We start from the raw sequence: 24,701 nt of genomic DNA, 5'->3' as shown, positions 1-24,701 counted from the left end.
GACTTTTATCCCAGGACAAGCAGGCAGCATATTCTTGACTGATGGGTGACGGCACCGACGGAGCCCCGGTACGGACAATTTTAGAGTGATTGCACTCTAAGAACTTTAGAAAGTTCTAGCTAGGCCGCACCGCGCGTGCGCGAGTGCCTTCCCGCCCGACGGAGGCGCGCGGTCCCCAGTTTTCTTAATTCCGCGGAGCTAAGAAGACGCGTGTTTCCAACGGCTGTTGGAAAATTTTTCTTATTCACTTGCCTTCCCGCTCGCGCGTATTTTTCTCTTCATATTTTCCAATCTCTTCCTTTATGCATTTCCTCCTCTTCCGCTCATGCTGCGCACATTATTCAAGCTCAAGAGGGAACAAGCCACCATGATTCTCATCGCTCCACGGTGGCCCAGACAGCATCCCTTCTACTTCAACTCAGTTCCAGGGAACCCATACCTCTTCCTGAGATCATACTTTTACATCTCACTATTGTCTGGATGCATTCTCCAGACGGGATGGACACTTCGGCCAATCTGTTTTACAAAATTTGTTTTCCTAATGGCCAACCTTCCCTCCATCCCTCTTTTTGTTAGCTTGGAGGTCACCCATCAGTCAAGAATATGCTGCCTGCTTGTCCTGGGATAAAGCACAGTTACTTACCGTAACAGGTGTTATCCAGGGACAGCAGGCAGATATTCTTGCGTCCCTCCCACCTCCCCGGGTTGGCTTCTTAGCTGGCTTATCCTAACTGGGGACCGCGCGCCTCCGTCGGGCGGGAAGGCACTCGCGCACGCGCGGTGCGGCCTAGCTAGAACTTTCTAAAGTTCTTAGAGTGCAATCACTCTAAAATTGTTCGTACCGGGGCTCCGTCGGTGCCGTCACCCATCAGTCAAGAATATCTGCCTGCTGTCCCTGGATAACACCTGTTACGGTAAGTAACTGTGCTGTTTCAACTGCTCATTTGGTCCATATGGGTGCATTAGCCAGTAGTCCTTTCTTATTTGTATATTGAATCTTTTTGGCATCTCCGTCACCTACATTTAGGTTCGCCTTCCTCTATGAGGTCGTTTATTCTTTTTTCAACCTCCATCCCTATAGGTTTTGAGCATGGAGTTCCTCTACTCATTTTTTCCATTTTGCTCCTTCCCTTGCCTCCACACATTTGTATCAGACATTAGGTCTAGGTTTTTGCTAGGCAACTCGAATTTTTATGAATTCTTGGAACCCAACTCTCTCTCCATCCCTTTTATTAAAGTTAGAGAGTCCCACATATGAGAATATGCTGCCAACTTGTCCAAGGATAAAGCACAGTTACTTACCGTAACAGGTATTAATCCAGGGACAGCAGGCAGATATTCTCACAACCTGCCTACCTCCCCTAGTTGGCTTCTTCGCTTGGGCATAGAACTGGTGACCTCGTGAGCTGGCGTCTGGCAGGAAGGCACTCGTGCATGTGCAGTGCAGGCAGTCTCAAAAGCTTAAAGTGATACTACACTTTTCACTGTCTGTACCGGGCTCCGTGGATGATGCCACCCATATGTGAGAATATCTGCCTGTTGTCCCTGGATAACATCTGTTACAGTAAGTAATTGTGCTTTTCCTGGTATCCAGCAACATCCGCACCCACTCCTTTAGGTAAACCTTTTAATTGCATCTTTGCTGGCAGGGTTGTACCTTGGATGATGTTTGAATTATAGGATGGCTGTAATATAGGAAACTCTCTATCACTGTTGAGCCCTTTCCAACAATAGCCTTCCTTCATTACTTTATTTTTGCAAAGAAATATGCTAAAGAAATTGGTTTTGGGGTGCAAACTGGTTAAGAGGCTGCGGGAGTTGCTGTACAATGAGAGGCTAAAGAAACTGGGCCTCTTTTCCCTTGAAAAGAGAAGACTGAGAGGGGACATGATCAAAACATTCAAGATATTGAAGGGAATTGACTTAGTAGAGAAGGAGAGATTGTTCAACCTCTCCAAGGTGAAGAGAATGAAAGGGCACTTGCTAAAGTTAGAAGGGAAAAGATTTCATACAAACGTAAGGAAGTTCTTCTTCACCCAGAGAGTGGTAGAAATCTGGAATGCTCTTCCAGAGGCTGTTATAGGGGAAAGCACCTTTCAGGGATTCAAGAAAAGGTTGGATAAGTTCCTACTGGAACAGAACATACGCAGGTAAGGCTAGATTCAAATAGGGCACTGGTCTTTGACCTAAGGGCCGCCGCGTGAGTGGACTGCTGGGCACAATGGACCACTGGTTTGACTTAGCAGTGGCAAATCTTATGTTCTTATGCATCTTTCATTTGCAAAACTGCTATATAATTGCAATAAACTCTGCAAACACAAAATATTAGAAATTCTGAGACTATGCTTATTTTAGTTTTGTAATGTCTAATAAAATATTGATGATAGTTGCATTACCTCTTTCTCCTCTCTTTCTCTCTCATTAGTGCTTGCCCTTGCATCTGGTCCAGAACTGGGGAAGCTTATGTTTCTAGGCCTAGTTGGGATAATTGATCCTCCAAGGACTGGTGTGAAAGAAGCAGTTGGAATCCTCCTTGAATCTGGTGTGTCCGTGAAAATGATAACAGGAGATGCCTTAGAAACAGCATTGGCTATTGGTAGGAAATTTGTCTTCTGAGTCATTGTGCCAGAACAGTATGTCTCTGCTTTATAGACTCCGCTGAACTTCACAGTCCATGCACTGACAGCAAGAGAAACCAGTGAAGTCCCAGCCTTTGCAGTAAAGTTAAACATGCACAAAGGATATTAGTGCCCGCCAGCCACACTTAGCACAGCTTAGCCCTGCCCACCCGAATAGCAGCCACTTCCCAGCTTTGACCCCCCCCTTCTCCCCCAGTGCCTTCTCAGCCACCTGACCAAGGTTGCACACCTCCACCCCACCTTTAAAAGCCCTGGTGGTCTAGCAGTGAGTTCAGGGCAGAAGCAAGTCCCACTTGTTCCCAACCATGCCGGCTCGTTTTTCTAAATAACTGCTGTGAATTTGAGCAGCAGTCTTATGAGGCTGTCACCAGTGTTCCCGCTAAGCTGCGTTGGCCTGCGCTCGCGCACAAAATATTACATCGCAGCGCAAAGTTTCTCTTCACAGCGCACACACGCGTCGGTAAGGTAAGGGGACGCATTGGGGGGATTGCACTTCCCCACAATTGCCATGCTTCGGTTCCTCTTCTTCCTTCCTTCCTCCCCCCCCCCCCCCGCGGGACCCTGCGGCACCATCAACTCTTACTCCCTCTAATGTCGGCCCTGCAGCTCCAGACTTCCTCGCACCTTCTCCCCTCCCCCTTTGGATCGCTATTATTTTAAATGTTATAGCCGCGGAGCTGTATCCATCAGTGGAGATGTCTAACCTCGGCCTGCCCCGGAACTCTTACTGCAACAGTGACTTCCTGTTCCTGCCTAGACGGGCGTCTGCTGCAGTAAGAGTTCCGGGGCAGGCCGAGGTTAGACATCTCCACTGATGGATACAGCTCCGCGGCTATAACATTTAAAATAATAGCGATCCAAAGGGGGAGGGGAGAAGGTGCGAGGAAGTCTGGAGCTGCAGGGCCGACATTAGAGGGAGTAAGAGTTGATGGTGCCGCAGGGTCCCGCGGGGGGGGGGGAGGAAGGAAGGAAGAAGAGGAACCGAAGCATGGCAATTGTGGGGAAGTGCAGAGCTGCAGGGAAGAGTGTTGCGGTACCCAGCTGGAGGGAGAAGGAAGATGAGGGAGGGAATTAAAGGAGATGCCAGGGCTTGGAGCGTAGGAGGAAGGTATGCCAGTCTAAGGGAAAAGGAAGGGGGAGATGTGAGAGCATGGAGGGGGAGCGAAAGATGGAAGAAAAGGAAAGGAGAGAGATGCCAGAGAATCAGGGAAGGGGAGATACCAGACTATGAGGAGAGGTGTGGGAGAGGGAAGGCGAGGAGAGAGATGCCAGACCAATGGGGTGAAAGGAGAGATGGAAGGGGGAGGCATACAGTTTCTGGAAGGGGCATAGAAGGAGAGAAGATGCCATATAGGGGAAGAGAGACGGCAGACAGTGGATGGAAGGAAGAGAGTTACAAGAAGATGAGGAAAGGAGAAACCACAGAAGACAAAGGTAGAAAAAAATTTCTATTTATTTATTGCTTTAGGAGACATGTGTCACTGTTTCTGTGAAGCATTGTATGCAGAGTCCAGCTTCTTGCTGGTTCAATTTAACCTTTGTCTATGTATTTTTATTTTATCCCCCCTTTTACAAAACTGTGAAGCGTTTTTAGCACCAGCCTTGGTGGTAGCAGCTCTGATGCTCAGAATTTTATGAGCATCAGAGCTGTTACCTCCGTAGCTAAAATCCACACTACAGTTTTGTAAAAGAGGGAGGGGTTAGTTTGTGATTACATATTCCTTACTAGGCGAAGGTGTTTTCTGTGTTCTGTGTGTTCGAAAGACATGGTTTTCTGTTAGGATTGACGGTGTAGGATTGATCTGTGCTGGTCTGGCTTGTTTAGTTTTACAATGGGTGTATTGATGTACTGCTCACTGCAATATGTAAGATGCTGCGTTTTCCTAGGTACTCATGTGTGACGTGTGGTTTGTTACTAAAAATCATGTTTTTCTTACAGATGGGGGGGGGGTGCCAAAAAATGATGGGCCCCGGATGTTACATATGCTAGGTACGCCACTGTATGTAAAGATACCAGAAAGCTGGCGTAGCAAAAACTTCTAAGTTTTGAGTATTTAACCCTCCCACAATCTCACGGGCACTCGTTTCAAGTTTATTGAGATTTTGATTTAAACGCAATATCAAATATTTTCAATGCGTATAACAAAAATAAATTTGGGGAAATAAATAAAACCATTTGAACCAGTGTTCCCGCTAAGCTGCGCTGGCGTGCGCTGGCGCACAAAATATTACATCGCAGCGCACACGTTTCTCGTCACAGCGCACGATCGGAAGAGGCGTACGGCAGATGGCAGGGCGGCGAGAGGAGAATCGGGCGAGTTGGCTCATAACTTGCTGGCGCCCGATATTTTTGGCTCACGGTGAAAAAAGTTTGCTCACAACACCCGCCCGCTTAGAGGGAACACTGGCTGTCACCAGCATAAATGGCAGCCATTTGAAAAAGGAGCTAGCACAGACAAAAGCACATGGGACTTGCTTCTGCCCTGAACTCACTGTGGATCACCAGGACTTCTAAAAGTAGACCCCAGGGTTAGAGGGGACATCCTATTGTGGTTGGGTGGCTGGAGAAGCACTTAGTTTTGAAGGCAGTTTTGTGCTGCTATTCAGATGGGTGGGTAAGGAAAGTGGTTGGCAACCAGTTAATTGATCGTCGTTTAATTCTGAATGTCAGATAGCCAATCATTGGTTAACCTGTACTTTATATGTCTTTTGGGGAGGAGAGGCAGATATTGGGGCTATTAAGTCCCTATTCCATGTGATGGGTGGGGGGGGGGTTTGAGCCATGAGCTCATCCATCTTGTGTGACACAGTGGTAGGAAAGAGACACTGGGGCATACCATTTCCATCAGCTTTGTACTGTGAGGGTGTGGAGGATAAAGTTAGACTGGTTAGTGATTCCTAGAGTGAACATTACTTATTCCAGTTCAATAGGTGTATCATTCTGGATAAGCGAATTAGCTCTCCATGGCCACAAGCCATATGCAGAAAAAATTCACTCTGGATTTTTCCTGTGACTCTCTGACTTTACCGGGAGCTCAACTTCCACCTGCAGTTTTTCCCTTCTGCTGTGAGCCAGAAGGACTGTTTCTGTTCTGCTCTCCCCTTTTTCTTGTTTTATTTGGCATTTTCAAATTTTATTCAATGTTTTTAAGTGCTCGGAGCTTATCACCTTTAGTGTCAGCTCTGCCTGCATAGAGAAGAAGCAGACTGAGGTCTGCAGCTGATAGGCCAATCCCTAGTGGTATCTGTTAGCCATCCTGCAGATAATATTTTGGAACTCGGGACCATCCCCGCTTACCTTCCTTCACCTACTGCTTAGCACAGGCTTATTAGGCATCCTTAGGAGGCTCATCAGTGTCTTGTAGGAGGCTCATCAATGTCTTGCAGGGTGCCAGCTGCATTTTTTTGCCTCCCCCCTTCTGGTAGCACATCTGTCAGTCCACGGGGATGGGGGTGCAGTATGACACAGTGTCTGGCTGGCAGTCTGAAGATCAGCATTGAAAAGGAGTTTTCAGCATGAGGCAGTGATTTTTCTCCTTTCTTGCTACTGTAAAGAGCTGAGGCAGGCTGCAGTTTATTGCCAGCACAGGTTACAGTGAATAAGGCTTTCCGACCTCTGAGGTGAATCGGGGAGGGGTACGGGATCTGAAAATCAGGTTTTTGAGGTTCCCTGCATGTTCCCCCAATGTCCCCCTCCTCAAAAATCCTAAATTCGCTGATTTTTTTACTTTAGTAAGTCAGTTATTTTAACGATTTTAGGCACAAAAATCTTTTTTTTTTTTTTAAATATTCTTTATTCATTTTAAAATCTTACAACAAGTGTACAGGAATATGTCATTAATATCTACAATATAACACTTGAAATTCTTTCACATATATTCATAAAAACATAAAAATTATATCCCAACCCACCCACCCTTCTTCAATTATTGTAATCAATCATATCATAAATAGATTATAAATACATAACTTAGTAAAATTTCCAGAACAACCCCCCCCTATGTGTACATATCTATCTAAGGAAAGTGATGTTTACCCATTACAATATCTTTCCAATGGCCCCCTGATCTTTATAAAATTATTATAATTCCCTTTCTCCAAAGCAATTGCTGTTTCCATCTTAAAAATATGGCATAACGAATTCCACCAGAATCAAAAATCTTGACGTCAGCCATCTTGAATTTTTAGCAATCTTTTTTTCAAAAGTTCCCTGCACATACAAAACTCATTTTTTTGCCTCAAAACTGGTTGGGATGGAGTCCTTGGGTTCTTATGCCTGGTTCATGCCAGGATTGCACAATCCTGTGCTTCAGGAGCGTAAACAGTAGAGTGTCACAGAGATCTGTATTGGGACCGGTGCTATTTAACTTATTTATAAATGATCTCAAAATTGGAACAAGTGAAGTGATTAAATTTGCAGATGACACTACTAAGCTGTTCAAAATTGTTAAAATGCGTGCGGATTGTGAAAAATTGCAGGCAGACCTTAGGAAATTGGAAGACTGGGCATCTAAACGGCAGATGAAATTTAATGTGGACAAATGCAAAGTGATGCTCATTGGAAAGAATAATCTGAATCACAGTTACCAGATGCTAGGGTCCACCTTGGGGGTTAGCACCCAAGAAAAAGATCTGGGTGTCATCATAGATAATATGATGAAATCTTCCACCCAGTGTGCAGCGGTGGCCAAAAAAGCATACAGGATGCTAGAAATTATTGAAAAAGGGATGGTTAACAAGACTAAGAATGTTATAATGCGCCTGTATCGCTCTATGGTGCAGCCTCATCTGGAGTATTGTGTTCAGTTCTGGTCTCCTTATCTCAAGAAAGATATGGCAGCACTAGAAAAGATTCAGAGAAGAGCGACCAAGATGGTAAAGGGGATTGGTGCTATTTAACATGTATAAATATCTGGAAATTGGAACAAATGAGGTGATAAATTTGAAGATGACACAAAATTATTCAAAGTTGTCAAGACCTTAGAAAACTGGAAGAATGGGCGTCCAAAAGACAGGTGAAATTTCATCAAATAACAATAAACTTTTATTTATATTGACTGGAGTAGCAGTACAGCAAATTACACATAATTGGAAAAATTATGACAGATTGAACTATAATTTTTGGTGGAACTCAGTTTGCCATATATATAAGATGGAGCGTACATTTGCAACACAAAAAGGATATATGGATAAGTTCAAGAAGATTTGGGGACCATTAACAGATTTTTGCAATGACTGATTTTAATTTTTTCCCATAATAAGATAATGGTTAAAGAAGGGAGGGAGGGAAGGGGTAAAGAATTTATTCTCTTTATTATACATTATAAAAAATATATCATAATGAATGAATGATAGTCCTATGAGAAATTAATGTGATAAAGGGAGGGAAAAGGGTTCATAATTAAATAATAATTGATAAAATCATTACAATATATATGTTATATAAATTCATAAGAAAAATAATATAAAATATGGTTTATATAAAATACATTATAGAGATATCAAGTGTATTGTTAAGATAAATGTATGGAAAATTTATAACACTTGTTGATATATGAAAAAAATCAATAAAAAACTTAAAACAGAAAAAAACAAAAGACAGGTGAAATTTAATGTTGCCAAATGCAAAGTGATGCACATTGGGAAGAAAAACATAAATCATAGTTACTAGATGCTAGGATCCACCTTGAGGGTTATCCCCCAAGAAAAAGATCAGTGTGTCATTGTAGACAATATGATGAAAACGTCAGCCAAAGTTTGGTGGCATCCATAAAAACGAACAAGATGCTAGGAATTATTAAAAAAGGGATGGTTAACAACCTCACTTTGAGTATTGCGATCAATTCTGGTCGCCTTATCTCAAGAAAGATATAGTGGAACTAGAAAAGGTTAAAAGAGTGACCAAGATGATAAAGAGCATGGAACTCCTCTCGTATGAGGAAAGACTAAAAGGGTTAGGGTTCTTCAGCTTGGAAAAGAGACAGCTGAGGAGAGAGATGATTTAAGTCTACAAAATCCTGAGTGGAGTAGAACAGGTTCAAGTGGATTGATTTTTTTACTCTCAAAAATTACAAGTTGAAACAATTTTTAAAATCTGGACAGAAAAGTCAGAATTAATTTTTGACTTTCTAGTACCTTTTAAAACTAAAGTGATTGCCCATAAGAAAAATGCCCCTTGTTATTCTTCCTGCCATCGTCAACTTAAACAGGCATGTAGAAAATTAGAAAGGAAGTGGAGAAAAGGTAATGCAGAGTTAGACAAGATAAATTGGAGAAGGAAAATAAAGGAATATAATTATGAAATTAAGGCTAGGAAAATATATTATGGTAATAAAATTAATGCTGCAAAAGATCTTGCCGAGGGAGAATTAGAAGTTCTTGAGCATGCGCAGATGCATGCTCAAGGCAGGCAGAAGCCGGAAGATCTTCTAGGCACCTGCACGATCTGTGCCTGCGTGCCGGTGCCAGACGGGGTGGGGGGGAGGTAATTTTAAGTTGTTCAGGGGGGGGACGGTTCAGGCGGGGGGGGGGGGCACCGGTTGGAGCGAGGGGGCCTATGCAAGCGGGGGGGAGCGATGCTGGTTATCAGGGGGGGGAATGCATCAAAGCGAGTTTCCATTATTTTCTATGGGGAAACTCGTTTTGATAAACGAGCATTTTAGATTACGAGCATGCTCCTGGAATGGATTATGCTCGTAATCCAAGGTTCCCCTGTATTTGCAAACCAGCAAATAAGACTGCAAAGCTTGACTCAAGCAATAGAAGAGAAGGAATCCTTTCCTAGATTCAATCAAATACATTGTACAAATAGCCATACCTAGGTGTGCTTTGAGTAAATTGTCCTTGTTTCAAGGCATTTTAAAATAGTACTGCGGGGTGGTTTTGTTTTCTGCATACTGTGGTTTATTTTTTGCTGTATTGTTTCATAATCACCTCCCCTCACTGATGAAGGCACATTGCCTGTTTTGTTAAAAATAAACTTGCAGTGATTACCATAGAAGGAGCTTCTATCAGATTTTTCTTTCAGGCAGGAACATTGGCCTCTGCAATGGGAAGTTTGAAGCCATGTCTGGAGAAGAGCTGGAAATCCTAGAGGAGTCAACTTTGTCAACTGCCGTCAAAAAGGTGCACTGTTTAAATTAGCACCATTGGGATCAATTCATACCATTCTATAAATAATGCTGCAGGATTCTATTTTTTTTTTCTGTTTCCAGGTCTCTGTATTCTACAGAACAAGTCCAAAGCACAAGCTGAAAATAATCAAGGTAGATAACTGAAAAGCAACCCCTAGCAGGGGACACAAACACAGTCCAAGCACTGTATACATAATTATGATTAGAGGAATGTAGAACAGTAAATTTTAATGTATTTAATTTTGCTTTTTTTTAAGTATAGCACTTCATTCATATTTCATAATTTCAAATTCAAATCTGTGCAAATTCTGTGAGTGCTAATACAGATTTATTTTACAGTCTCTTAAGGGGACAGATTTATAATAGAGCACCTCTAAATTATGCCTGTTTTATGAAAGCTGCAAAAGCTCTCTATGAAATAAGCTTGCACAGTAGTCCCCAACAGAGCACACATACACTTGCACAGACTTTTATATCTGCTGTGAGGCAGACCTGCTCTGCTAAACTGTGTCCCTGGGAATGTCGTACAGTTTACATGAAAGTATACATACTTGTACGTACGTATGTGTATGTACATTTTTAGAAGAATCCAATGTATAATAGGCTGCCATGCTTAATCCCTCGAGGAGGATGTCTAGACCAGGTCAAATAATACAAATAATTCTTTAAATAAAGGACATCATTATGAGCCCTTAGTGTGCAAACGGGAGATTATGGCTTGGGCTATATCTCATAGGTGACCAACCCCAGACTCAAGTCTAAATGAGAATAGCCCGATACATCATTTAGTCCTTTTCATAATTGTCCAACCGGTGAGAATCCTCACTCTCCCAATTTTAAATCCTGGTCAGACATACACATCGGGGGAGAAAGGGTGAAAAAATGTAGAATAAATAAATTCATTCCCAAGAAAACATCACCCTAGCTGAATTATTTGTATTATTTGACCTGGTCTAGACATCCTCCTCGAGGGATTAAGCATGGTAGCCAATTATACATTGGATTTTACCTCGGACTTTATTGGCTATAGTATTGTCCTTAGGGTTATATTTTTTGTGCCATTTTTAGAAGAACCATGTTTCAGATGCTTTGTATACAGAAAGTACGTACTGAAATAACTTACTGTATGTATAATTTGCCAGGTTTGTGTTTAGGCCATTCTGTTAGTGATGTGCAAAAAAGTGTTTATGTGCTTTTTTGGGTGTGTATGTATATGTTTTCTCATCCAAAATTGTCCCATAGAAATCATAATAAAAGTAGAAATAATCATAAAAATTGTATTTGTAGCACCTTCGTGAGCCATGCCTGTGACAATGGTCTTTGTCTAAAAGTACAAATCTGTGGAGTGGTTTGGGAGCATGGGTGTATGTTTGTATAGGCTGTTTTGCCCTGTCATTTTTCTGATGGCTTCTTCCATTATCAACTGCACTGTAAAAGTTACCTTATTTTTCGCTCCATAAGACGCACCCTAGATTACAGTAGGAAAACAAGAAAAAAAAGCATACTGAACCAAATTGTGTACTAATATATACCAGGTTCTACACCCAGCCCCCCTCACTCCCTGCCAGGCTCTGCACCCAGCCCCCCTCACTCCTTGCCAGGCTCTGCACCCTGTCCCCCCTCCCTGCTAGGCTCTGCACCTGCCCCCCTCCCTGCAACAAACAGTTACAAACAGTAAAAGGAAAATAAAGCGACATTTCTTCCAAGACATTCCAATAGCATCTTTTCTGCAAGATTAAAGTCCTATGTGAACTTCCCTACATTCTTTGAGTTTGTCAACAACCACTGTTTCTGTCACTTTTTCTTCAGTTCCTTTTCTTCACTTAGCTCCATTCTCTTCAGTGATCACCATTTTAAATTCAAGTTTCAAGTTTATTAAAAAAAAATTTAAACCGCTTAATCAGGTTTCTAAGCGGTGTACAATATAAAATTTTCATAAAAACATATTAAAAATCGGGATAACAAATAAAATCTAAGTGTCTTAATAAAACACTTAATAAGACATACAGACCAACTTCAGACAATAGGAGAAAAGGGGAAGAACTACAATCGTAAAAGAAAAGTGAAACAAAAAAGGAAAACACAATAGGTTAGGGTAAAAAGTAATAATTTTAAGTTTTTTTTTCTTTTTGTCCTTAAAAGGGCAGTTGTTGTCAAAGCATGTGTTTTGTAACACTAGTTTGCTATGTACCATACATATGTAGGGTGTTTTCATACATTTTATCAAAATAAACAGATTTAAAATGTTAAACTCCCTCTGTACTGTTTCTCTGCTTTTTTTTCCCCCCCCCTATATCACACAGAAGCTTTAACACTTGTGTTTGTATAGTAAAAAGCTCTAACATTTCACCTTAAGAAATCATTCTGGATCACATTCATCCACAATCTATTCACAGTCCTTCGGGAAGTTTTCAATTGTTTTCTTGTGACTGTCTTTCATTTGCTTCCAAACCTGATGTTCTTTTATTTTCTAACTGTTCCAGTTTTCAAGTTCTTTTAGCACCTATTTCTTTTCAAATCTAAAAGTCGGTAAATTTCATCAAACTGAATTGTGACCCTTATGCTCCCCAGCCACGCACTATCCACAGGCCACTTGCACATTTTGCAAAAGAGCTGCAGGCTATGACCTGAGTGCTTGGGGCAGGCAGAGCCTTTCAGCCCAGGAGCCTCTGCCTCCCCGTTCCCACCCCTACAGTCTCTGCTCGCCATTCCCGGCTTGATCAGTTTGGCCAGCGTGGGCAGGCAGGAGGCACCCCCCAGCATGACGCTAACTTTGCGGCAGAGGGGGCACGGCACATGCATCTTCCTGGCCAGGGAGTGAAGGGGCTGCTGGCTGCGGCCCGGGTCTGTGCTAGTTGCTGGACGGCAGCCTCCTCATGATGTCGGGGCCAGCAGTGCACAAGCGCGCTCCTGCATGGGTATATGCAACTTCTTGTGGGACTCATGAGAACTGACGGCATGCAGGCCCATACAGGAGCATGCTTGTGCACCGCTGGCCCCAACATCATGAGGAGGCTGCCGCCCAGCGACTAGCACAAATGGGAAGTAGCCGGGACTGGCCCACAGCGCCCCACAAATCAGGGGGGGAGAGAGGCAGTGCTCCAATCTGGAGGAGAGGACGCCTGACTTGGGATCGGGTCTCTGTGTCTTCGTTGTGCTCCCGAGGTTCTTCAGAGGAACAGGAGTTGGCAGATATGCGCGAGAGAGCATTTTAAAAAAGGTATCGGGTGGGCAGAGGTGTTTAAAAAAAAATTGTATTCGCTCCATAAGACAGACCCACTTTTTTGGGAAAAAAGTGCGTCTTATGGAGCAAAAAATACGGTAGGTATTATTAACAGATCTTTCATATCAGACTTTTTATAATCATGCAGGTCTTAGTAGATGTCAGATTCCCTTTATGTAGATGTTTGGTCTATGCTGATGTTACATTATGTGTTAACTGATTAATCTTTGAATTTATTTTTATTATGTAAGGTTTTATGTAAGCTGCTTAGAATTATGTGAGTAGGATATAAGGTTTGAAAATAAATAAAAATATTGCTGTCATCTTTTTCTCTTTGTCTGCAGGCTTTGCAACAGAGTGGCGCCATAGTAGGAATGACTGGGGATGGTGTTAATGACGCTGTGGCCCTGAAGTCGGCTGATATAGGAGTGGCCATGGGACAGGCAGGAACTGATGTTAGTAAAGAGGCTGCAGATATGATACTGGTGGATGACGACTTCTCTACCATCATGTATGTAACTGCTTAAATATTTTGAAGGAAGTTGAATGTTTTCATGGCCAAGCAAAATCCATCTTTATGACTTAGACGTCATTAGTTGTCTGTGTTAGGCGCCAGTAAAATCCTAGCAACACCTAAGCAAGTCTAGGTGCCGCTAAGCGTGATTCTATAAGCGGAGCCTAGTGGTTGACTGACAACTGCGCCAACTGGTGCCTACAAGTTAGACGCGATTAGGTGCCATATATGGGATCGGGCCACGTATCACTTTGTTACAATCATATACCTCTGGGGGGGTTTCTTGATAGTGAACTATCCATCCTGTGAAAAACAGTCTAAATTTTGTACTGTAAACTTCAGCAATATTCCCAAGTGATTTTTCTGTTCGTTAATATCACAGTAATCTGTTCCCAATGAGACAAGCAGATGGCGACTATCCTGATGCTCAACATTTGATATAGAATCCGGTCTTTCATCAGCCTAATACCAATAGAAGGCACCACTGATGTTTGATGAAGCAACAGCCTCATTTGGTCAATCCTTATTCACTACAAAAATGAAAACTGTTAGGATTCATCCATATACTTTAAATAGTAACATCAGTTGCCACGCTTTCCAGTGGACATCTATTTCTTCACAAAACTTAAAGCAGACCTTCTCTGAAAACAAACATTTAGTGCAAAAACGTCAAATGGTGATGCAAAAGTGTAGAAGAGCCAGGTACAAAGGTACTTAAAAAATCAAACACAATTCCATATTTTGTGTTTGTTTCCTTGTGTGAAAAACATCTTAAAGACCTGTCTTTTCCTACACATAAATGACTTGCCTTATAAAGGCAGAAAGTAAATCTTAATAAACAAATATATAAGCATATTAAAAGGTCAAAGTAGGAATTAAGTCCATTTGAAAGTATGAGAAACTGATGAAATATATACGTGTGGAGTTTTTTTCAGACCAGTGATGATAGATGGCTTAAGGTACAGTGCTGTCCCGGCTGTCCGTGTATGAGGTCTGTTTTTCTCCACCTTTTTATGTTTATAATTTTATGTCAGTTTTGTTTCCTTTTTGAATGGGTGATTGAGATTACCTGCAGAGCTTATTAACAGTGCGTTTTTTCTCGTTATGTTTAATGGAATTAAGACAGTCCATGCTGAGGCAGTCACATTCACTTGGTATTTTACAAAAGGCAGTATTGAATACAGAACCTTTTGTAAAATATGTATAAGGATGTCAGCAGCAGATAATGTTTATGTGCTGGTACATACAGTAGAACAACCATTTTTCAAATCTATATGCGCTTAAAAAGTGGCATCACTTGCTATCTCCCACACATAGATGCTTACAATGACATGTGGAAGTGTAGATTTTTTACATCTCATGGAAGTGCTGGCAAGCAGTACATATAAGGGCTCCATTTCAGGAAAAATAAACCCAGGAGATTAAGTACAATTATCCCTCTATCATTTCTTTTAAGATCTGACTGAAGCAAAAAATTGTGATGAAACCTGTGCATGCCTCTGAGTTCATGCAAAACTTATGGTGCATATATGTATATTCCCTTTGTAAAATGGGAAATACTTTTTTGGCCTGCCCAAATCACACCCACTTTAAATTTGTCTTGGCCGTCAACACATGTAAATAGCAATTTTCTGACATTGTAAGTGACATGTAGCCAGTCTATATAAGTAAAGGTCGCTATTTCCATGGGCAGATGCTTCTAAAATGACCTACACTTCATTGTCTGTTTTCTTGCCAAATCATGAAAAATAGTATATGTGACTAGTCTCTAGGGCAATGCTTCTCAAACCATTCAGGTTTTCAGAATTTCCATAATGCATATACATAATTGCTTTAGTTTGTGATCCAGTTTGTCTTTGGATGTAGAACAGACAATCACATTTTAATAAGCATATCAATCTACAACCATTAGAGATCAGACATATGTGAATTTTTCTCATTCATATTCATTATGGATATCCTGAAAATTCAACGTGTCATGGGGTCAGGTTTAGGGATCACTCTAGTCTCTTTATCATTTGAATGATGGTGCAAAAAAGCTATATCTAGTGTAATAAGATTGTCATTCTGAACAGATGGATATTCTTCCCATGTTCGCGAGCCTGGACATAAGAACATAATAATTGCCGCTACTGAGTCAGACCTGTGGTCCATCGTGCCCAGCAGTCTGCTCACGCGGCGGCCCTCTGGTCAAAGACCAGCACCCTAACTGAGACTAGCCCTACCTGTGTACATTCTGGTTCAGCAGGAACTTGTCTAAATTTGTCTTGAATCCCTGGAGGGTGTTTTCCCCTATGACAGACTCTGGAAGAGCGTTCCAGTTTTCTACCACTCTCTGGGTGAAGAAGAACTTCCTTATGTTCGTATGGAATCTATCCCCTTTCAGTTTTAGAGGGTGCCTTCTCATTCTCCCTACCTTGGAGATCGACAGATTGGCTGCTTCAGTCAGAGTTCACTTTACTACTGTTAGTGCTTTCTAGAGAATGACGTGGTGGCTGTTACACGCGGCTAACTGCAGGTAACTCGCTTAAAAGGTGGGGGGGTGTGGAAGTGCTCACTGCAGGTACGGGGACAAGGCCATCCACCGCCCCATGGAGCAGTGAATGGCCTTGTCCCCGCAGTTAAGGGAGGGAATGCGTACGGTCACAGATCGCGTGCAGCCCCCTCCCTCCTTCTTACCTATCCGAATCTATCTATCTCCCTCCCTCCCCCTTATCTTTGCGGCGTGTTTTAAGCTTCAGAGTAAGTTGGTCAAAGCTGCCGGAGCCTGCGTTCGTCAGTAGGCGGAAGCTTCTCCTTTGACGCAACTTCCGGTTGCGTCAGAGGAGAAGCTTCTGCCCACAGATGCAGCGACTGCTTGCAGGTTCCGGCAGCTTGAACAAGTTACTTTAAACTTAAAATGCACCACGAAGGTAAGGGGGAGGGAGGGAGATGCTCGGACCGCGTGAGGGGTGCCGAAAGATGGTGAGGTGGCAGGGTGGTGGAGGAAAGGAAAGGAACAGACACTGAAGGGGGGTGGAGAGGAACAGAAACTGAAGTGAAATGGGGAACAGATAGTGGGGAGAAGACATTGAAAGGAAAGGAGGGAGAAGATGCTGTGGAGAGAAGATGCTGAAGGGAAATGGGGAAGACAGAGTGGGGAGAAGAGGCTGAAGGGAAATGGGGAAGACAGAGTGGGGAGAAGACGCTGAAGGGAAATGGGGAAGACAGAGTGGGAAGAAGATGCTGAAGGGAAATGGGGAAGACAGAGTAGGGAGAAGATGCTGAAGGAAAATGGGGAACAGAGAGTGGGGAGAAGACGCTGAAGGGAAATGGGGAACAAGGATTGGGGAGAAGACGCTGAAGGGAAATTGGAAACAGGGAGTGGGGAGAAGACGCTGAAGGGAAATGGGGAATAGAGAGTGGGGAGAAGACGCTGAAAGGGAAGAAGACAAAGATGCCAGACTGTGGGGGGAGCAGAGGGAAGAAGATGAGTGCTACACCAATTGGGGGGAGTGAAGGGAGAGGCACAGTACCAGAGCAAATGGAAAATGCAGAGCGAAGACAGACAGTGGATGGAAGGAATTGAATGAGAAGATGAGGAAAGCAGAAACCAGACAACAAAGGTAGAAAAAAACATTTCTATTTATTTTCTTTTTTTGCTTTAGGATAAAGTAGTAAACTCGAGTCGGGGGGACAGGGTCATTATTATGGAGTGAACACCAATGTACACACAAATTGCTTTTAATCAGCACGAGACACTTTACACGCCACAGAGGTTCTTTTGCAGCGTTTGTACCATCCAAAACAGATAAGTGTTTTTCATTATTATCAAAGTGAATATGGATGGTAACAGGGGACAGTGAAAACCATGATGGTCCCCTGTTGAACCTTTGTTGGTGTGATCACTAATTTATGGGTTCAGGGTCTGAGTTTTCACATTACTATAAATAAGTGTTTATTTTATTTAGAACTGTGATTAATATCATCAAGAGTTAAGACATTATCACAGAAGACTATTGTGTTTTTCCCCATAGATAGAAAATTGTTTTTAGTTAGCACGAAAATGTTGCTGCGGTGGCCATCTTAGATTTCCTAATTTTTTTTTCTCCAAAACCTTCAAAACTCCTCATTTTCCTCAAAACTTGCAGGGATGGAGTCCTCAGGCTCTTTTATCCCTAATACATGCCAAATTTACACTGGATGGACGCAGGAACAGCGTCCTTGTGCCATATGCTGTGCAGCATGTTATGGGGAGGGGGTGGAGCTTTGGGTTTAGCCTCCCCTCATGTCTCTAGGGCTGAATAGACATTGGATGGCTGCCTGCTGGGAGAAAAAATCTTCCAGAGCCCTGGAACAGTGACTTACCTAAGCGTAGGTGCGTGGGAGCTGCAGAGCCCAAGAGATGCAAGATGGAGTCATCTAAAGGGACTCTGTGCTGCCCACTACAGCATTTTCTCCCGAATTTGATAATCTGATGTAGAGAGCTTATTTGGATGGCCAGGATCCCCAGGGGAGGTCTGGTAGAAACATAGAAGATGACAGCAGAAAAGGGTCACGGCCCAACAACTCTGCCCACTCTAATGACCCACCCCCTAAATTCTTCCCTGAAGTGATCCCACATGCTTATCACATTTTTTCTTAAAGTCCAGCATGCTGCTGGTCTGAATTACCTGCAGTGGAAGACTATTCCAATGATCAACCACCCTTTCGGTGAAGAAGTACTTCCTGGTGTCACTATGAAATCTCCCACCCCTGAGTTTCAATGGATGTCCTCTTGTCGCCGTAGGTTCTTTAAGAAAAAAGATATCCTCTTCTACCTCAATACGGTCCGTGACATATTTGAACATCTGTCTCCCCTCTCTCTACGCTCCTCGAGTGAGTATAGCTGCAACTTACCCAGCCTTTCCTCATATGGGAGATCCTTGAGTCCTGAGACCATTCTGCTGGCCATTCGCTGAACCGACTCCATTCTCTGCACATCTTTTTGATAATGCGGTCTCCAGAATTGTACACAATATTCCAGATGAGGTCTCACCATGGATCTGTACAACGGCATTATAACTTCGGTCTTCCGGCTGACGAAGCTTCTTCGGATACAACCCATTATTTGTCTAGCCTTGGATGAAGCTTTCTCTACTTGATTGGCAGACTTCATGTCTTCGCTAATGATTACTCCCAAATCCCGTTCTGCTGTAGTTCTTGCTAAGGTCTCATCATTTAGGGTGTAAGTTCTGCATGGATTTCTGTTGCCAAGGTGCATGACCTTACACTTTTTGACATTAAAACTTAGTTGCCAAGTTGAGGACCAATGTTCCAGTAAGAGTAGGTCCTGCGTCATGCAGTCGGGCACTGTGCTTTTGCCTACTATGTTGCATAGTTTGGCGTCATCGGCGAATAATGCAATTTTCCCTCGAAGCCCTTGAGCCAGGTCCCTTACGAAGATATTAAATAGGATCGGACCCAAGACCGAACCCTGCAGCACTCCACTGATCACTTCTGACTTTTCGGAGAGAGTACCGTTCACCACCACCCTCTGAAGTTTACCACTGAGCCAGTCTTTTACCCATGCAGTTAACGTTTCTCCTAATCCCATCAAACTCATCTTGCTCAATAACCTACGGTGTGGGACACTATCAAAAGCCTTACTGAAGTCCAAGTACACGACGTCCAGGGACTCCCCCGTATCCAGCTTTTTCGTTACCCAGTCAAAGAAGCTGATCAGATTGGATTGGCAGGACCTGCCACTCTGGATCTAATCCTAAATGGGTTAATGGGCCCTGCAAAGGAAGTGGAAGTAGTGGGACCGTTGGGAAACAGCGATCATAATATGATCAAGTTCAAAGTTGAAGTAGGAATACCGAAAGGAAAGAGAACCATAGCAACAACTTTCAACTTCAGGAAAGGAAACTATGAAGCAATGAGGGAAATGGTAAGGAAGAAACTTAGGAATACTTCCAAGAAATGGCAAACAGTAGAACATGCCTGGCTTTTTTTCAAGGACACGGTGAGCGAGGCGCAAAATTTGTACATACCCAGATTCAGAAAGGGGAGCAAAAAGAGTCGAACAAAAGACCCGGTATGGCTGACTAAAATAGTGAAGGAAGCGATAGGCAATAAGAAAAATTCATTCAGGAAATGGAAAAAGGACAAAACTGAGGGGAACTGGAAGGAGCACAGGAAGTATCAAAAAGAGTGTCACCGAGTGGTTCGAAAAGCCAAAAGAGAGTATGAAGAGAGGCTAGTCAGGGAGGCACGAAATTTCAAACCGTTCTTCAGATATGTTAAAGGGAAACAGCCAGCTAAGGAGGAGGTAACATAGTAACATAGTAGATGACGGCAGATAAAGACCCGAATGGTCCATCCAGTCTGCCCAACCTGATTCAATTTAAAAATTTTTTTTTTTTTTTTTTTTCTTCTTCTTAGCTTTTTCTGGGCGAGAATCCCAAAGCTTTACCCGGTACTGTGCTTGGGTTCCAACTGCCGAAATCTCTGTTAAGACTTACTCCAGCCCATCTACACCCTCCCAGCCATTGAAGCCCTCCCCTGCCCATCCTCCTCCAAACGGCCATACACAGACACAGACCGTACAAGTCTGCCCAGTAACTGGCCTAGTTCAATATTTAATAGTATTTTCTGATTCTAAATCTTCTGTGTTCATCCCACGCTTCTTTGAACTCAGTCACAGTTTTACTCTCCACCACCTCTCTCGGGAGCGCATTCCAGGCATCCACCACCCTCTCCGTAAAGTAGAATTTCCTAACATTGCCCCTGAATCTACCACCCCTCAACCTCAAATTATGTCCTCTGGTTTTACCATTTTCCTTTCTCTGGAAAAGATTTTGTTCTACGTTAATACCCTTTAAGTATTTGAACGTCTGAATCATATCTCCCCTGTCTCTCCTTTCCTCTAGGGTATACATATTCAGGGCTTCCAGTCTCTCCTCATATGTCTTCTGGTGCAAGCCTCCTATCATTTTCGTCGCCCTCCTCTGGACCGCCTCAAGTCTTCTTACGTCTTTCGCCAGATACGGTCTCCAAAACTGAACACAATACTCCAAGTGGGGCCTCACCAATGACCTGTACAGGGGCATCAACACCTTCTTTCTTCTACTGACTACGCCTCTCTTTATACAGCCCAGAATCCTTCTGGCAGCAGCCACTGCCTTGTCACACTGTTTTTTCGCCTTTAGATCTTCGGACACTATCACCCCAAGGTCCCTCTCCCCGTCCGTGCATATCAGCTTCTCTCCTCCCAGCATATACGGTTCCTTCCTATTATTAATCCCCAAATGCATTACTCTGCATTTCTTTGCATTGAATTTTAGTTGCCAGGCATTAGACCATTCCTCTAACTTTTGCAGATCCTTTTTCATATTTTCCACTCCCTCTTCGGTGTCTACTCTGTTACAAATCTTGGTATCATCTGCAAAAAGGCACACTTTTCCTTCTAACCCTTCAGCAATGTCACTTACATACATATTGAACAGGATTGGCCCCAGCACCGAACCCTGAGGGACTCCACTAGTCACCTTTCCTTCCTTCGAGCGACTTCCATTAACCACCACCCTCTGGCGTCTGTCCGACAGCCAGTTTCTGACCCAGTTCACCACTTTGGGTCCTAACTTCAGCCCTTCAAGTTTGTTCAACAGCCTCCTATGAGGAACTGTATCAAAGGCTTTGCTGAAATCCAAATAAATTACATCTAGCATATGTCCTCGATCCAGCTCTCTGGTCACCCAATCAAAAAATTCAATCAGGTTCGTTTGGCACGATTTACCTTTTGTAAAGCCATGTTGCCTCGGATCCTGTAACCCATTAGATTCAAGGAAATACACTATCCTTTCTTTCAGCAACACTTCCATTATTTTTCCAACAACTGAAGTGAGGCTCACCGGCCTGTAGTTTCCTGCTTCATCCCTGTGACCACTTTTGTGAATAGGGACCACATCCGCTCTCCTCCAATCCCCAGGAATCACTCCCGTCTCCAGAGATTTGTTGAACAAGTCTTTAATAGGACTCGCCAGAACCTCTCTGAGTTCCCTTAGTATCCTGGGATGGATCCCGTCTGGTCCCATCGCTTTGTCCACCTTCAGTTTTTCAAGTTGCTCATAAACACCCTCCTCCGTGAACGGCGCAGAATCTACTCCATTTTCTCGTGTAACTTTAACTCGTTGGACCGCTGGATGATGGAGACAGGAAGGGGGTAGTGAAGGAGGAGAAAGAAGTCGCGGAAAGACTTAACATGTTCTTTTCGTCTGTATTTACGAATGAAGACACAACCAACATACCGGAACCTGAGCAATTCTTCAATGGAAATCAAGCAGAAAAATTAACATCCATGGAAGTGAGCCTTGAAGGTGTGCGCAGGCAGATAGAAAAACTAAAAACTGACAAATCCCCGGGTCCGGACGGAATCCATCCAAGGGTTCTGAAGGAATTAAAGATAGCGGAACTACTGCAGCAAGTTTGCAACCTATCCCTGAAAACAGGTGTGATACCAGAGGATTGGAAGATAACCAATGTCACACCCATCTTTAAAAAGGGATCAAGAGGTGACCCGGGAAACTACAGACCGGTAAGTCTGACCTCGGTTCCGGGGAAAATGGCGGAAGCGCTGATAAAAGAAAACATCGATGAACATTTGGAAAGAAACGAACTTCTGATACCAAGCCAACATGGTTTCTGCAGGGGGAGATCGTGCTTAACTAACTTATTGCACTTCTTCGAAGGAATCAACAAACGGATGGACAAAGGAGACCCCATAGACATCGTATACCTAGATTTCCAAAAAGCCTTTGACAAGGTGCCTCACGAGCATCTACTCTGGAAACTGAAGAACCATGGGGTGGACGGAGATGTACATAGATGGATCAGAAACTGGTTGGCAGGTAGGAAACAGAGGGTAGGGATGAAGGGCCACTACTCGGACTGGAAGAGGGTCACAAGTGGTGTTCCGCAGGGCTCGGTGCTCGGGCCACTACTATTTAATATATTCATAAATGATCTAGAAATAGGGACGACGTGCGAGATAATAAAATTTGCAGACGACACCAAACTATTCAGTGGAGCTCAGACTAAAGAAGACTGCGAAGAATTGCAAAGGGACCTGAACAAACTAGGGGAATGGGCGGCGAGATGGCAGATGAAGTTCAACGTTGAGAAATGTAAAGTACTGCATGTGGGAAGCAGAAACCTGAGGTACAACTATACGATGGGAGGGATATTATTGAATGAGAGTACACAGGAAAGGGACTTAGGGATAATGGTGGACATGACAATGAAGCCGACGGCACAGTGCACAGCGGCCGCTAAGAAAGCAAATAGAATGCTAGGTATAATCAAGAAGGGTATCACAACCAGGACGAAAGAAGTTATCCTGCCGTTGTATCGGGCGATGGTGCGCCCGCATCTGGAATACTGCGTCCAATATTGGTCGCCGTACCTCAAGAAGGATATGGCGATATTCGAGAGGGTTCAGAGGAGAGCGACACGTCTGATAAAAGGGATGGAAAACCTTCCATATGCTGAGAGATTGGAGAAACTGGGTCTCTTTTCCCTGGAGAAGAGGAGACTTAGAGGGGATATGATAGAGACTTATAAGATCATGAAGGGCATAGAGAGAGTAGAGAAGGAAAGGTTCTTCAAACTGTCAAATAATAAAAGAACAAGAGGGCATCTGGAAAAGTTGAAAGGGGACAGATTCAGAACAAATGCTAGGAAGTTCTTCTTTACCCAACGTGTGGTGGACACCTGGAATGCGCTTCCAGAGAATGTAATAGGGCAGAGTACGGTACTGGGATTTAAGAAATGATTGGACAGTTTCCTGCTGGAAAAGAAGATAGAAGGGTATAAATAGAGGATTTCTGCACAGGTCCGGGACCTGTTGGGCCGCCGCGTGAGCGGACTGCTGGGCATGATGGACTTCAGGTCTGACCCAGCAGAGGCATTGCTTATGTTCTTATGTTCCCTTTGTAAATCCATTTTGATGGGGGTCTCGTAGATTTTCGTCATTCAGGATCGTATCTAATTTGTGTTTGATTAGTGTTTCCTTAATTTTATACACTATTGATGTGTGACTCACTGGTCTGTAGTTTTCAGCCTCTGTCCTGCATCCCTTTTTGTGGAGTGGAATGACGTTAGCTGTTTTCCAGTCCAATGGGACTCTTCCTGTACTCGGGGAAAGATTGAAGAGTGCAGATAACGGTTCCGCTAGGACATCACTCAACTCTCTAAGCACCTTGGGATGTAGTTTGTCAGGTCCCATGGCTTTGTTCACTTTGAGCCTTGAAAGTTTGTAATAGACGCTGCTGGACGCAAGTGTGCTTTGAGCTTCCAGGGCACATCTGGCTCGGTATCAGAGACTGGCCAGGATCTGGTGGACCTTTCAGACAGAGACTCAGAGTTTATCTTTCTGCCTCTGCTGTTGCAGAGCGAGCTCTCCCTGCTAGGAGATAACAGTGCATAAGGACTGACCCTGATGCAGGTGTTGATTTGTCAGCAGTGCCTTTTATTGGTATTGGATTGATAAGCGTGTGGCGCAGTGGTTAAAGCTACAGCTTCAGCACCCTGGGGTTGTGGGTTCAAACCCACGCTGCTCCTTGTGACCCTGGGCAAGTCACTTAATCCCCCCATTGCCCAGGTACATTAGATAGATTGTGAGCCAACCGGGACAGACAGGGAAAAATGCTTGAGTACCTGAATAAATTCATGTAAAACTGTTCTGGGCTCCCTTGGGAGAACAGTATAGAAAAATGAATAAATAAATAAAAGACCAATATTTGGATTCACTGCAGCCTCCATATTGAATGCTGTATATCAAGATTGCAACTGTCTGCTTGTCTCATTGGGAACAAATAAATGTGATATTAACGAACATTAAAATCACTTGGTAATACTGATATTTAACTCAAAAGTTTGAGGGTTTTTTTTTTTCATGAGATGTACTCTTGGATCATCAAGAAAAAAATAAGATACATAGCTATTGCAGTGATGAAGACCACTGACAAGTTACAACATTTATATGATACCTGTTGTAGGAAGGGATATTTGAGGTTCTTTTGTTTGTGATCACTTCAGATTTATTAGCGCCATACAGTATGTACAGACTCTTAATTGAAGAAGGATTTTCTCTAATTCTTTACTTATCAATTTTTGCTAAAAAGTTCTGATCAAACCTGTATAGTTAGACCATCTGTGCAGATTCTGCATTC

At 43.2% G+C, this 24,701-nt stretch overlaps 1 protein-coding gene across 3 annotated transcripts in view; it reads left to right on the top strand.

The window, feature by feature from the left end:
- The window catches only part of ATP2C2 (ATPase secretory pathway Ca2+ transporting 2), a 265,125-nt gene that overhangs the window by 189,539 nt on the left and 50,885 nt on the right, over positions 1 to 24,701 (top strand). For all 3 annotated transcript variants that reach the window (XM_033943178.1, XM_033943177.1, XM_033943175.1), the window contains 4 exons: positions 2,426 to 2,596; positions 9,667 to 9,764; positions 9,854 to 9,904; positions 13,340 to 13,506. In XM_033943178.1, coding sequence (XP_033799069.1) covers positions 2,426 to 2,596; positions 9,667 to 9,764; positions 9,854 to 9,904; positions 13,340 to 13,506 — 487 coding nt within the window. The remainder of the gene's footprint in view (positions 1 to 2,425; positions 2,597 to 9,666; positions 9,765 to 9,853; positions 9,905 to 13,339; positions 13,507 to 24,701) is intronic.

The sequence above is a fragment of the Geotrypetes seraphini genome, chromosome 4 (assembly GCF_902459505.1).
Source record: "Geotrypetes seraphini chromosome 4, aGeoSer1.1, whole genome shotgun sequence".
NCBI classification, from domain to species: Eukaryota; Metazoa; Chordata; class Amphibia; order Gymnophiona; family Dermophiidae; genus Geotrypetes; species Geotrypetes seraphini.
Note: the sequence above shows the minus strand (reverse complement) of the source record. Positions and strands in the feature narration are given on the sequence as shown.